The 14,327-nt window shown below is 38.8% G+C and overlaps 1 protein-coding gene across 3 annotated transcripts in view; it reads right to left on the bottom strand.

Annotated features, from left to right (window-relative positions):
• SPIRE1 (spire type actin nucleation factor 1) overlaps positions 1 to 14,327 on the bottom strand; it is a 128,486-nt gene that overhangs the window by 22,652 nt on the left and 91,507 nt on the right. For 2 of the 3 annotated variants that reach the window (XM_059471975.1, XM_059471959.1), the window contains exons 7-9: positions 9,095 to 9,181; positions 8,591 to 8,720; positions 5,005 to 5,046 (exon numbers count right to left, since the gene is read on the bottom strand). In XM_059471975.1, the coding sequence (XP_059327958.1) occupies positions 5,005 to 5,046; positions 8,591 to 8,720; positions 9,095 to 9,181 (259 nt within the window). The remainder of the gene's footprint in view (positions 1 to 5,004; positions 5,047 to 8,590; positions 8,721 to 9,094; positions 9,182 to 14,327) is intronic. The other variant, XM_059471968.1, reaches the window with a different exon arrangement.

Below are 14,327 nucleotides of genomic sequence, written 5' to 3'. Positions count from 1 at the left end.
TTGAAGAAGTTCTGAGTTTCCCAAACGATCAAGAACAACCTTTGATTTGTCTTTGGATGGCACAGGGCGGTTCCTGAAGAGACCTTCCAAGGAAGCAGCCCCAGCACCACCCGACAAGAGCCAAAGGTGGTGCCCCTTCTTCCCTAAACCTCCTGGGTGGGGACTCCCCTGCCTGGTGGTAGGGAGGGTGAAGAATGCCCTGTAAGCACTGCTGGACTCACTGGGAGATAAATGATGGAAGCCCAGCAGCACTGCTCTCCTGCCAAAAACCAAAACACACAATAGGCACAAATGGGGAAAGGAAAAAGGGGCGACACCACCAGAGACATCCCCTATGGCAGGGGATGGAATGTGTTTTCACATCAAAAACTGTTTTCTGGTGGTTTTTGTTTGCTTTTTTTTCTCCCCAAGGAATACAGGCCAAATTTCTTTAGGTTTGAGAAATGGAACTCTCTGGTCCATTTTGAAAGTAATTTATGTAGCCAATAAAGATCTAGGAAGCCCAAACCAGCTGTCATTTAAAGTCAGGCACATGTGAGTTCATACATATTGCTGAGTTGCTCATATGTTGATTCAAGCCTTCTTGAAACACCAAAGAAATTTTAGGTGAATCAAGAAGACAATCCATCATAGTACTTGTTTTCAAGGTTTCTTTAGGAAATGTGATTTATCACCATTCTTTCCTCTAGAGAAAAAAAAAAAAAAAAAACAGGGAGTTTTTGCAACTTGCAAGCACTAAAGAATAATAATAAAAAAAGAATAAAATTAGAAAACAGTCCAATCTATAAAATCCATTTGATCAATCAAGTGCAATATATCATTCTTGCACTTACAGTACTGAATCCACGTGAATAAATGGATTATCATAATTTAAGGAAAAGATCATGAAACACTGAAATGTTTCAGCTCAAATTTTGAAACATTTGAGTTTCAACAAACAGATTTCAAGCCTTGTTCTAAAATTAAAACCAGAATCTGTTAGCAGACACAGACCAAAAAATGATTAGTTTGTTTAAGCTGTTTTAGTGATCTGTTTGCACAACAGAAACATTCGCAGGTGATGAATAATCACAGAAACAAGATAAAACTATTTAGGATAATCAAGTGAGAAGCAACAAAGAGACTAGATCTTATAAATATGAACATGACAGAAGAAATAAATGGACAATTCCTTGAAACAAAACTTAGATATATTTTTTTAAAATGGATAGTATTTTACAATTTCTAGGTTCACAGAACACTTAAACATTTTTATGATTTCAATGACATTTAAAAAGGCTTGTGTGAGTTATAGCCTGGGGTTAAGGATTTATTAGAGAGTCAGACCAGACACGCTGGGGGAGAGTCATTTCTCTGTGTTTTCAGGCAGCAAGTACAGTGAACAGTACCTGAAAATTGGATGATTGTGTTTGGTTTTTTTTGAGATTTTCTCTAAGCTTTCATTACAACAGGTAAATGAAAGAAGGCAAAGTCTTGATTTGATTACTTGATCTTTGTGTTGGGTTTCCCTGACCAGCCTTAGGAAGGGGGAGACAAAAAACCCCCACTGTAGGATAATATGAAATGTGCCTTTATTTACTTGTAAGATTATGTCTCGTGAAAGAAGGAATTAAGCAGACCACAAATTACATGCAAACCTCAGCAGCCATATAACCATATGCTGTCTGCTTCCTAACCAGCTCTCCTCAGCCAAGAGTGATGACAGAAACCTAAATTTTCCTTTATACAGGATATGTACTCCTTGGGATTATAATTTTTTACACTGAGTTTAAAAGAAGGCTAAAATAGATTTGCAGAATTATTGTATGTTTGCTTTTTGCTGGCTATTATGTCAATAATATGGTGGGACATATTACATAATAAGTAAAAGTAACAGAGATGCGCTCATTTCACTGAACTTCGGATGTTAAATTCAAACCTGAGAACAAATAAATCAATCTTTGGCTGTGTTTGCATCCCATGTATCACTGTGCTATGTAAACTAAAGAGTTTACAAAGACCTGGTGCCTCCCACTGGTCTGAGACAGACATAATCTAAAAGTAATAATGCCCATGAAATTTGGTGTTAAATGCTTCGGTTTCCTTCTCTCTGCCTGCACATTTCCCAGTTCCCTCCTTCCCCCAAAATGTACAAATTGTTTCTGAAATAACAACTTCAAAGCAGCAATGCACACAGCTTTGAGGTAAGAACTGGAGTCTTAAGAGTGGCAATGACTGATCTTTTGAGCTGCATTCAGCACTGCACTGAAATGAAGCTGCTTTTCTGCTATTTTTCTATTAAAGGAAGTGGTAATGAGTGCCCTGGTCCCCAGTTGTTATCTCAGTACCTCTCAGGTAACTCACTACAGGTGGCTACCACTTGTTCCTTCTATTCTACCAGAAGGAAAAAGCAGTGTAAAAGGAGAGCCCAGGAGCCCCTCCTCTCCTCTTCAGGAGAACAGCAGGCAGATGTGTGGAGCTGGGCACTCTGACACACCACCTACACTGGCTTGGTGCCAGCAAAATTCTTCTCAGGATTCTGCATCCTCCCCATTGCAGGCAGCATGAATAATAGAAACCTGCACCCGTCCTTTAGCACTTAGCAGGAAACACTTCTCTTTTTCAGCTGGTTTGTGGGGTTTTTGTGACAGCAATTCCATCAAGCAGACTGCAATGAGAGCAGTGAAAAAGCAAGTGTGTGCAAGCAGTGATGGAAGCACAGTACAGCCTCTCTGCCTCTGAAAGAATGAAAAAAGTAAAAGCACGCGAAGCAACAGCATCCAAAATTACTGCTTATCTGCTTACTATCAATATCCCAACCCATCTAATTCACTTTACTGCTCATCTGGTGTCTCACATCTACCTAACTGGAATGTTTTAATCATCCTGAATTTACTTCTAAGGACACTTTATCAGATCACTCAGTCACGCCATATGATGCTACTTGCTGAGAACCACATGACTTGCAAAACCAAAACCAATCACATTTGGGAGATGGATAAAGAAAGCAGGAAGAGTTCTTCAGTGGTCAGTCAAAACCAGCAAATCCAAGTAGAGTACAGATTTTTAAAGTTACTTCTTCAAAAGAAAAATATTATGGTTATGAATGAATGGATTACAAAACATTGTTTGGATTTAAACAAATGAGGATGTCTCAGAATTCTTAGAAATGAAAGGCAAAAGAAGAAGCAGACAGACACACATAGAAGGACAGATCTGAACATTTCCCTTTAGCTGGTCACTGGCATATTCAGTTTTATATTCTTAAAACTAGAACTTTTGGCACATCTGAAAGTAGCAATACTTTTTGAAAACATAAGTTTGCCTGTTTATGCTTCTATCTGAGGCCCTGGGGGCCCTGCAGCTTTCAGGGGAGTAAAATATGATGCCATGTACATAAGTAATGTGAATCCCAGCAGACAGCTGTAGTAGCTGCACCACACACCACGAGTGTAAGGTTTCACAAAAAGGCTCGAGCTGCATTAACAGCTTGTCACCACCTCTGACAGCAGAGCCTGTTCCTTCCTCCCTTCCACCCCTGCTCATCAGCTGCCCTCCTCAGCCAGCTCTCTGATCATCTGATCAGATAGTAGGCGGGTTGCAATCACTAAAAGAGCAGAAGAACAACTACAAAAATATTAGTAGTATTTGTTCCTGGGTTACAGGAGTTTAACACAATCCTCTTGTGAATAAATGAGCAGGACTGACACAGAGAAGGGGGAGAATCACATGCATAGAGGGGAGCCTGGAGAGGAAGGGAGCAGTGAGAGTCCCTCCTCCCCTCTCAACAGTGGCAAGCTGTTTCCCTGGCTCAGTCAGAACAGGGAGCCATGTTCACAGATGTGTCACTTGTGAACTGTGTTTCCATATTACATAAATGCTGTATATTTTAGGTAGAACTTCTATGTGGTCTTTCTGGTTCACAATATGCCAGCATTTCAGTCAGATGTGGAAAATAACCAGATGAGGCTAAAGGATGCATGAAAAATTGAGGATGTGAACTCTGTGAAGTCCTAGATGAGATGTTTCTATCTGTAACTCAGAGGAAGGAGGGGAGGTGGTACATGGATTTATTTGGAGACTTTTTTGAGAGTCACCTAGGGGAAATTAGATAAGAGCTAGCTATCTCCTCTGCCAACAAACCTTTGAGGCTGATGTTGAATATTTCCAACGTCAATGATGGAAATTTTGGGCCTGATCATCCTGGAAATGTTAGTGTACAATGAGGAAGGAATGAATTATTTTCTGGCTACTAGGCTATCTGACATTGCAGTATCCAAAGGGCAGCAGGTTCATACAGCTGCTGCATGTCCCAACTAATGGCTCACCAGAGGAAACCTGAAAATTTATATTAGATAGTTGATGAAGGGTCACCTTTTGGATCCTCTGTACCAGCTATTACCAGCAAACCTATTTGTTCTAACAAGTAAAGAAGGAAGGTTTAGCCTTTTTTGTTGGTGAATGTCTTTGATTTCATACCTCAGAAAGCTTTTGCCATAAAGACACTGTAGAACAGACAGTTTCTTTCTAGATCAATATACATAGGTATATTTCATTTAATCTAGAAAGGTAGATGAGTTCAAAGCTAGTTTTAGGATCCTGGTGAGAAATGAAGTACTGCAAAAGATGGTCTAGTCAAAAAGTGAGTGCAAAGACGCAGAAGTCAGATTTATCAATAAATAAATCAGACTTGAAGGCAATGCTGAACTCTGCAATCATTTTAAGAGTCTGGAATAGCTCTCAAAATAACCTTATTTTGTTTATTAATTTAAGCAGAATTGCAGCATTCTGGTGAATACACTCTGTATTTCAGGTGAAATGCAGATGTTTCCTGTTCCTAGGCATCCTTTTATGGCAAGGGAAATGTAAGTATTAATAACTAATTTATCCATTTTTTTTATTTTCACTGACCGTATCTTGGAAGAATCCCTTCAAGTTTCTTTCTTAGATGGGAATTCAACAAACAGATGGAACAAATTTCACAATAAGCACAACAACCACATCAGGTGGTGCAGCACATTTTACCTGACAAGTCAAAACTGTAAGACATGCTAAGTGGCCGTATTGCTGTAAAAAAAGAAACAAACACAACAAAAAAAGAAAATGATTCAGCTCTTAGAAAAGCAGAAGGATAACAAAAACAAAATATTAACTCCACTTGAGACATTTTGGACTCTCTTGCTTAAATCCAAAATGTGTCAGACATACAACTGCTTCACTGTAGTAATGATCAAAATCTGAAAACTACAGTAGCATAAACAGGACTTGCAAACAGAGCAATTACATTACTAGTAAATTAAGATTTTTGGAATTCAATAAATCAAATATCAAAACAAGAGACAAATATCTAAAAAATCTAATACTCTAAAATAAAATCACCACGAAAGAGCAACAGGAAAAAGGGAAAGAGAGAGAGAGAGAGGAGAGAAAGAGCTGGAAAAAAAATTGAAAGCACAAAACCAAATTTCACACAAGTTTCAGTGACCTGAAATAAAGATATTTCTAATTTTTTTAAGCATAATCTCCAATGATTACAATTAAACTAATAAGGAGAGACACCCAAGCTAAACTTGCGCAGTAGAGCAATCCTCCTTGAAGAGGATGGAAAAAAAGGCCAAACAAAATCTGATTTGTACTGATTCCCGTTCTTTTTAAAAACCTTAGGTGCACTTAGCCTTTAAAATGCATCCATAATATTATTCTCTTCTTCCTGAGCCTCTGATGATTTTATTGTCAGATAAGAAAGTGGTCAGATGTTCTTCATTTCTGGAAAGACCTATCCATATTTCCAATTAAACACTGTATTCAGGGGGCAGATCCTCAAAATATTCTTCAACTGAAAACAAAATTTCAGTGCACTAATCCAGATAAGTAGGCCAAGCCCAATGACAAGAATGTGCAAAAATGCATCAAAATTGAAATCAGCTTATGTGTTTTACTTGACAGGTGATCAATCTGCAAGCCGGTAGAAAAGGCCTGACACACATACCACCATTGCCCTAAAAGATGTTTATAAAAAGGTTGTACTGGGACAAGTTTTGCTCATGAGAATAATTTAAAGTGCTGCATGCAGTAGGTGGCTGACTCAGAGCTAAATTTGGGAGTCAGGGAGTTTTTTTCTGTATTCATTAACTAGAAATTATGCATAGGTAATAGCTACAGTAACAGTACCAAAATTTCTGTCCATACTTAGCATAAAGGCACATACTTAAAGCAGGTGTTTATCACCTGATGCTGAGACATTGATAAAACCTGCACATGAAACAAAGTTTTCTGCAAGCTCCATTAGCTCCACTTGCCATGGAGTCACAAACCCATGGTTTTAATTAAAAGCACATGTACCTCAAGGCTGTGCTTGTCTCCATGGCTTACAATGATGATTTTATGGGGTCATTTGAAAGCTCACTCCAACTCCTGTACTCAAACCTCTCCCTTTGTGAGCACAGTTCAACCCCATTTCCAGAGCAGGTTTAGATTGAGACTGGCCAGGGTAGAGAAGATCTTACCTGTACCATGTGTGGTGCAGAGAGAGGGACAGAGCCTGTGGCTGCTGGGGAACACATGCCATAGGTACAGCCTTATCAGACATGAGCAACTGCAAGAGTACAGCCCCCACTCACCCCAACAGCCAAGTGCAGTTGGGCTTTTGACTGTATAAACTGAGCAAAAAGGAGTTTGGGACATGTGAAACACACCTTATGCTCCTGAATACATCACTGTAATGTGCTATTTTTTTCCTCCTTTTTGATAGCAACAAATATTTCTGTCCAGATGGTGCAAGTGTCCCACATGGTGTTTCTACTTAGATTTATAATCCTTAAACCTCATTACCTTACATGTTGTTACACTAAATTACATCCAGTGGTCATTTAAACTGTATGGCAGATCTATTTGTGCCATACTGAATGCCTCTAATGTTACTCTGTTCCCAAACTGCACAAGCACATTCTTTTTTAAAAGGAACTTAAGGTGTAACAATCATTCCACTTATGAGAAAGAATGAAACCTCATATGTCAACATAAGGAAAATTATCTTAAGGCCTTTGGTCTTTTTAGTTCTTCATGCTAGCAACTAATATATACTTGCACAAAAAACTTGCATGCATCTACTTTTACCTTCCATTAATGTGGCATTTAATCCAGTCAATTCACTGGACTTGACAGGAATTACCCCAGTTCCAAAACACAAACATTTAATGCTCTAACAAAAAGGGAAGAATAAGTGGAAGACAGGTATCCTTCATTGGAGGTAATGCCTTGAAATCAGTCCAGAAGTCCTAAGCAGTAGTAGTTCAAAATTAAACATCAGTTTTAGAAACTGTTTGCTAACAGGGTTTGATGCCATTTATATCAGTTAGAAATGGTAAAGATTTATTAGATCATATTTTCTGCCCCTGAGACAACACGGTAGTTCCCAGATGCACAACATATAAAACACGGAAACTGAATGTCTGAAAGAAAAGTAAGGAATCATTCCACATTCCTACAAGCTTCCTACATTTGGAAAAAAAGTCTAGGCCTGTGAGAAATGTTAATTGATACAGCAAACATAAACTGAATCCAAACCAGAAACTGGAAGGCCCAAAAAACCAATATTTGAAGCATTGTTCTTTTACAAACACAGGCAAGCATCCCCCAAACTCCATCAAGCACTTCAAAAACAATGCAACAAAGCAAGACTGATGGAATTGGTTTTCTCCAGAAACAACGGGTTGTCACAATCCACTTGAATCTGGACCAGTGCCTTTGGGCACATGTGGCAAGAACAAATATCTTTCAAAAAGCAGTGACAGAGAGTACGTGCGTGGATTTTTGACAGTTGTCAGCCATAAGATTCTACATTTGCTCTTTAAAAATTTAGCTACTTCAATTTTTCTGATACAGATAAATGCAGTACACCTAAAGCAATCTAAGTCACTATGTAAGCCTGTATTTGTCATGCTTTTGCCATCAGAACCACTGAACTAATAATGCAAACGGGTGACTGCTGCATCACATAGTATTTGCATCATTTCATAGTGGTTTGCTGAAAATACATTGCAGGAATGAAATGCTTTGCAGGGCAAGTCTGAATTATTTTCCCATGAAAAGACCTACAAACATGTTTTCCATAACTTGGAAAAGGAAGCAAAGATTTAGATACAAAATAAATGCAACAGATTCAGTAAACAAAATCAAAGCCAATTTTAAATTAAAATAAACAAGTTGATGATGCTAACAACAGGAAACAAAGAGAATAAATTAATTAAAAATCAACATGTAAAGAATACTTGCAGATAGTCAGGGTATACTGCACTAGAGACAAGCAATACCTGCTCCATTCTCAGCAAATCTAACATAAACTGTCACGTGCAACAAGCAATACAATACCATTCAATTCATCTAATACACTAAAAACTTGAATGGAATTAAGGTAAACCATTCAGTTTCATGTTTTAAAATATAACTAAGCATAAAGATTGCACAGCCTTAGAAAAGCCTGTAGGCTATTTCTTTTTCTGAAAGAGTAATTTATCTTTGGTGACATCTGCACAGATGTGGCTAAAATTGCTGCTTCCTGTGTGGGAAGTTTTCTGTGGATGCTGCAGGTAAAAACTGGCCATGAGCTTACCCAGCCTGCTCCGCCTTATCTCGTCAGGGGAGACTGGACGTAACTTCCTCTCTGCCTTGATCTCCTCCAGGATCCTCTCGTGGAGGCTGCGGGGCCGCGGCGGGGTTGGTTTCAGTTTCCTTGCTGAGGCCTTGGGATACAGAGATATTCATATTGACATTAAAAAGTGCATCCTTGAAAGTAGATTTCACACTTTTTTGGAAAAAAAATGTGGAATGCTGTGATATGATTTTACATATACTCAATTTCAAACCTCAGCATAAATTGAAAGAGGGTTTTATGCATTGTGGTTCCCTAGGGATAAAGGGCTGCTGGCAATAACATCTGTTAATTGGGATGTGCAACATACTACACACTGTTCTTTTAAGGGATCCTGTTCTATGTACAAAAGACAATATTTTTGAAAGCCCTGGCAGAAAATATGATGTTTAGGTGTTTGCTGGAACCAAACATGCTTTGAAAAGCCACTGTTTTGTATGGAATGAAGGCCACTGGATTACGTACAGGATTTAGTGGAGGTCGCGATCGGATGAAATCCAGGATTATTTCGTGGGCACTCTTTTTTAATCGAGGTGGGATGTCACCGTTGACCTGGAAAGGAGAAAGTGAAATATATGTTGCTGTGTTTCACATTTATATTCATGCAGATGAGATCAACTGGAAACTCACAACAAACCTGACAGAGCTGCAGTGTTCTGACACCTGCACCAGACATAAAACCCCACCAGTCCTGAGAGGAGCAACAATCCACATGCAGAGCACAGGCAAGCAGAAAAAAAGGTACTTAGCAGCTTTTCAGTTTTGCTGATGGCTGCAAAATAACTCCAACTGCAGCAGCTTTAAGCAGCAATATTGAGGATTTTGAAGTAATGAAATCAAACATCAAGGCTGCAAATGTGTCTATGTCTATGTCACTGTAAATCACATATTTCTGCAGCAGAGGGGCTGGGTGAGGGTTGTTTGCTTTTTTGTTTTGTTTTCTCCAGAGACACCTAGACATTTAGATGTAAGACCATATACAAGACATCACAGGGAAGAGTCATCAATTGACTATAAGTACAGGATTTAAAGAAGGCAATGGAAGCTTTTATATCATATGAAGAATGTATAAATTGTAAACTGAGAATTAGTGTATGCTTAAAGAAACCCCACCTGTCAGGTTCAGTTGTCACAGAGCACAGTGCCCAAGCATGCTGTCAGGGACAAGATATCATCCTATGTCATATATATACTTCTGCTACCTCCTCTTACTGCACAGTAGCTAGCCATCAGTCCTGCCCTCCAATTTGACACAAATTTCAATGACACTGTATTGCTTAGACCCAGTATTCCATATTTCAGACTTCTTTTTTCTTTTTTAAGGGTCAGTTGCCTCTTTTTGTTTTTTGTGGGACTGTATTCATCCAAACTCTGTAGCCAGAAAACCTATGTAAAGACACATGTCTGGTTTTGGCAAATAACACGTCCTTCTGCTAACCAGAAGGATTGCTGCTATCACAAAAAGGGGTTTAAATGCCCATAAGGTCACCTGAATATGATCCCTAATTGAACTTCACCAATGCCATGCAGCTTCCATACAAGCTCTGCTCACCTCAGGCATGCCCTGTGTCCAGGCTGAGGCTGAGTGACAGCCTCCTTGAGAAGATTCATCCCTTGTCCTCTAAGAAATCAGATGCAGAATCCCTCCTGGGGAACATTTAATTGCTTTCCTGAGGACTCTATCTGGAGATATCCTACCCCAGACACACTCCAAACTCTATTTGTTCCACCCTCCTTAGTTTCCTTAGAGTGAATTTCATGTTGCTTGGCAAAGAATTCCAAGCTGCTAAACTCTGCAACATGCATCATTTTCTTAAAAATAGTGCAGAAAAATTAAAATGGAAAAGGTTTATACTAAAGCATGATTTGACATTTCCTGATGAGGAGAATACTATTTTAAGGGATATGATTGATTTCTTCTGTTCAAAGACTGAGCAGTTTTTTGAGGCCAGCATGCCCTGGAAGATGGTTAATGAAATGAGAAGTGTCTCTTCCCTGAGCTACTGTTCATCAGATGTCAAAGTTGATGGCTGAAGTTGAGAATTATTACCATCAGAACAGCCGTTTTGTAAACTGATAATCTCTGCTGGAGCCTTGGGGAACAACCCTCTGTGTGACAATAGTCAATAAATAATACATGGCTCTGAGCCTTTCACCTCAGGGCACTCTAGGCCCTGACTTAATGCCACCAGGGTATAATTAGTATCAGTATTACCATCTGATTGGAAAAAGAGAAATGTAGGATTTGCTTAAGTGATTTTCCACAGGATACATGGGGAGCTGGTGGCCAAGCAAGTGGATGCTTTGCAGCCAAGAAGCCAAGAGCAGGAGCATCAGTGGCAGAATCCACCTTTTCATACTTGGCACCCAAACAAGATACTGACATGAAAGATACTGCAGGGAAACTTTTATCCTCTCTGTGCAGACTAGATTTATTTACTCAAACTAACTCTCTCTGTAGTGAGCAACTTCAAATGCATCCTTTACTTTTACTTAATTAAAATTCATGGCTCTTGATTAAAGTCTCAATCAAAGACATTGCACAGATGCAGCCATGATACCCAGGCTGCAGGGGGAAAAAACCCCACCAAAACACCAAGGAAAAAGTTTGTTTGTTTTTTTTTCCTCTCCATATAACAGGCTGGCCCCAACTACAAATCAGTATTTGAATAAAGTAGAACTACCCTAAGCCTTCATGCGTGTAAAACAGTTTTTGTACAACAGTATGCATTAAAACAGTGTGAAGAAAGCTTAACCAATTATTATAAAAACCAAACATAAATGTAGAGATCTAAACAGCTAATGCGCAGAAAAATTAGTATGTTATAATCTACCAACAACCTGCTACCATCACATGTTAATATATAAATATGGATTTGCAATTTAAAAAAAATGGCAAATGATACTTAGTTATCTCTGGTTGAAGCTCAAAGCTTTAAAAATGGTGATCCCAAGCAAGAAGTTCATTGCTGATAACTTTCACAAAAGGTAACATTACCTATCATTGACACTCAATTATCTTAACCATTTATCTCTTCAGCTATAAAAGGTGTCAGCAATAAGTAGGAGAGTGCTATCTTTAAATAACAGTCAATGGGAAACTGATATTGTTGTACTATCTAGAAATTTTCATTTAAAAGGAAATTGCATGGGCACTGAAACAGAGGGGACGCACTACATCATTTCCAGAACAACTCACAATAAATTTCAGTGGTGAATTAAATTATTTTAAGTAGATCTCTATTTACCAGCTTACATTATGCAAACACTATAGTGTTTTAGTCAACACAGTTGTTACACAGTATTTTGACACCCCACAGCAAGCTGAAGCAGCAATGTCCAAAAATGAAGTGCTCTGGTATTTCCCATCATGAGGCACTGTACTCACACTGCTGTTCCTGCACATCTATTGCAGAACAAGTTTTTGATACCACAGGGTAACCACAGAGTCCCTCCTCTGAATATCCCTAAAGCATGACTAGGAACTGCAAAGCTCCCTGCTCTGCCTAGGATGACTCCCACACTTGTCATGTGATGAAGGTGTAAAATAAAAAGCACAGTTCCCCTGCTGAAAGCAACTCACCACAACCAAGTCAGACTTGTGTGTATGGGAACAACAAACTCTAAAATGTCCAGCTGGATAAAGTGGTCAAAGTCCTGTGCACAGCAAAGCTCACATTCTCTATGTTCTGCTTGAAGTATATGAACTCATGCTTATGAAAATACTGTCTGTGCACAGCTGTTACTGCAATTAACCTAAGTACTCTAACATGATATATACTGCAAAGAAGTAAATGAAAAAAACCCCAAACAACAAAAAACCAACTGAACAAAAAAAACCACCACCCCATGTCACAGGATTCTCAGGTTAGATATTCAAATTACTGAATATTTTTGATAATAATGGCTTCAACCTGTATGTTTAAATTCCCTTTCTGCAACATGGCCACTGCATTACAGGTACTTGTGAAGAGCTTGAATATGATGACAAGAGTGCTCTTACCTACAAAGAGTGTAACTGTGATGTAACATAATGCTGAGTTTGGATAGGGCATAAATTTGGACAGACACAAATTGAGCAGGTAACACAAGAGGCATCAGCTACTGTTCGGTAAGCACTGCTCAAGAAATACAGTGAATGGTGCATAGCTTGGAGGGAGGTGGAGACAGGCAGAAAGCAGAGCTAATTGTGAAGCACTCTGAAATTAAAAACTGCAGCTCAACACATACAAATAATAAAGAAAAATTAAACCTAAAAGAGTAATTTAATTCTTACATTTCTTAATTTCCAGGTGTTGACTCTACCAATGACCACAGCTTTTAGCTTTTGTGCAAGTGGGTGCTCCATAGGTGAGGAAAGCTATTAAATCTCTCTAAGGTAGATACTTAAAGTTTACAAAATTCCAGATTGAAACCTATCTTGCTCCCACAACAATTGCAGCAATGAGGACACTTGCCTCAGGACAGAAAGATGACAAATCTGAAATTATTTTCAGATGTACTGAAATAGAAATGCCAACGTCACCGAAACAAATGAAAGCAGTTATTTACCAAAAGCCCAGAATTTGACATTTTACATCTTCAAAACATTTTGAATATTTGCACTATAACAATGGGTGAGAACAGGAAGCTCCAGTTACTGCTGTCTGCTAGCACAACAGTCTGATACACTGATACTAAAATATGGCCTAACAGGAACATCTGTTCCTTCCTTAATTTCTATGCAGAACACTGAGCAGTCAGCGACAGATCAAGCTACTCTTTTAAACACAGCATCACATTAACAAAAAGAACAGTAAAGATTTCATGTTGCATTTCATTTATTTAAAGAAATTACTTATTACTTTGGAAATTTACTTAACCTCTTGGTATCATTAGTAGGATACATGTCCTCACAAGCTACCAAGTCTAAAACTACCACCCATAAATTTAAAGCAAAATTACTTTTAATACAAATTTTGCTGAACTATTTTGAATGATAGAAAGAAACATAATCCATCTTTCCTAGACATCCTTAAAATTCAGATTTGGGATCCTTTTCTCCTCTTCTTAAGAACAACAAGGCTTTCTGCTGATGGGAATCCATACAATCAACTTCAACCTGTGGTAGCCAGTTAGAAGATGCATCTATGCAATGTAACTAAACTTGTAATTCTGTGTGAATCCTTCAGGCTCCACACATTCCATGTCAAGCTGCACTCTCATTGTTGAACATGCTTTGCACAATCTTCAAGCAGACCCTGCAGCAGAATCCAAGTTACTGAGTTTAAGGTTTCCAGTAAGAAAGAAGTGATTTTTCTAACACAGTGTCATCAGCACTTGTCAGACTAAGCTGGCAGTTGCATCACAGACAGCCCTACAGGTACTGTACCTGCAGCTGATTGCAATCATATTTATTCCCAGAGTTCACGGTGGACACTCTATCTAGAAGACAAGATAGCAGGCCAAAAATAGCTGCTTCCGGGGATTTTGTACAGAGCCAGAGTCTGGATAAGCAGAGCAGCAGCTGTGCCCCCAAGATGTACCACATAATGAAGGAAATCTCTTCTGAAGAGGCAGGAGCTTGCTTAGCAGCAGCTGAATTAAAAGCTGGTCTGACAAAAGCAAAATTAGATGACCCAGGGCTTCCCATTCAAACAAAACTACTGTTCTGATTGCAAACAGAAATTGAGGTCCTGAGGGGCCTGGTCCTCTTTTG

Source organism: Ammospiza nelsoni, chromosome 1 (genome assembly GCF_027579445.1).
Source record: "Ammospiza nelsoni isolate bAmmNel1 chromosome 1, bAmmNel1.pri, whole genome shotgun sequence".
Classification (NCBI taxonomy): domain Eukaryota; kingdom Metazoa; phylum Chordata; class Aves; order Passeriformes; family Passerellidae; genus Ammospiza; species Ammospiza nelsoni.
The sequence above is the reverse complement of the archived record's forward strand: the minus strand, read 5'-3'. Positions and strand labels throughout refer to the sequence as shown.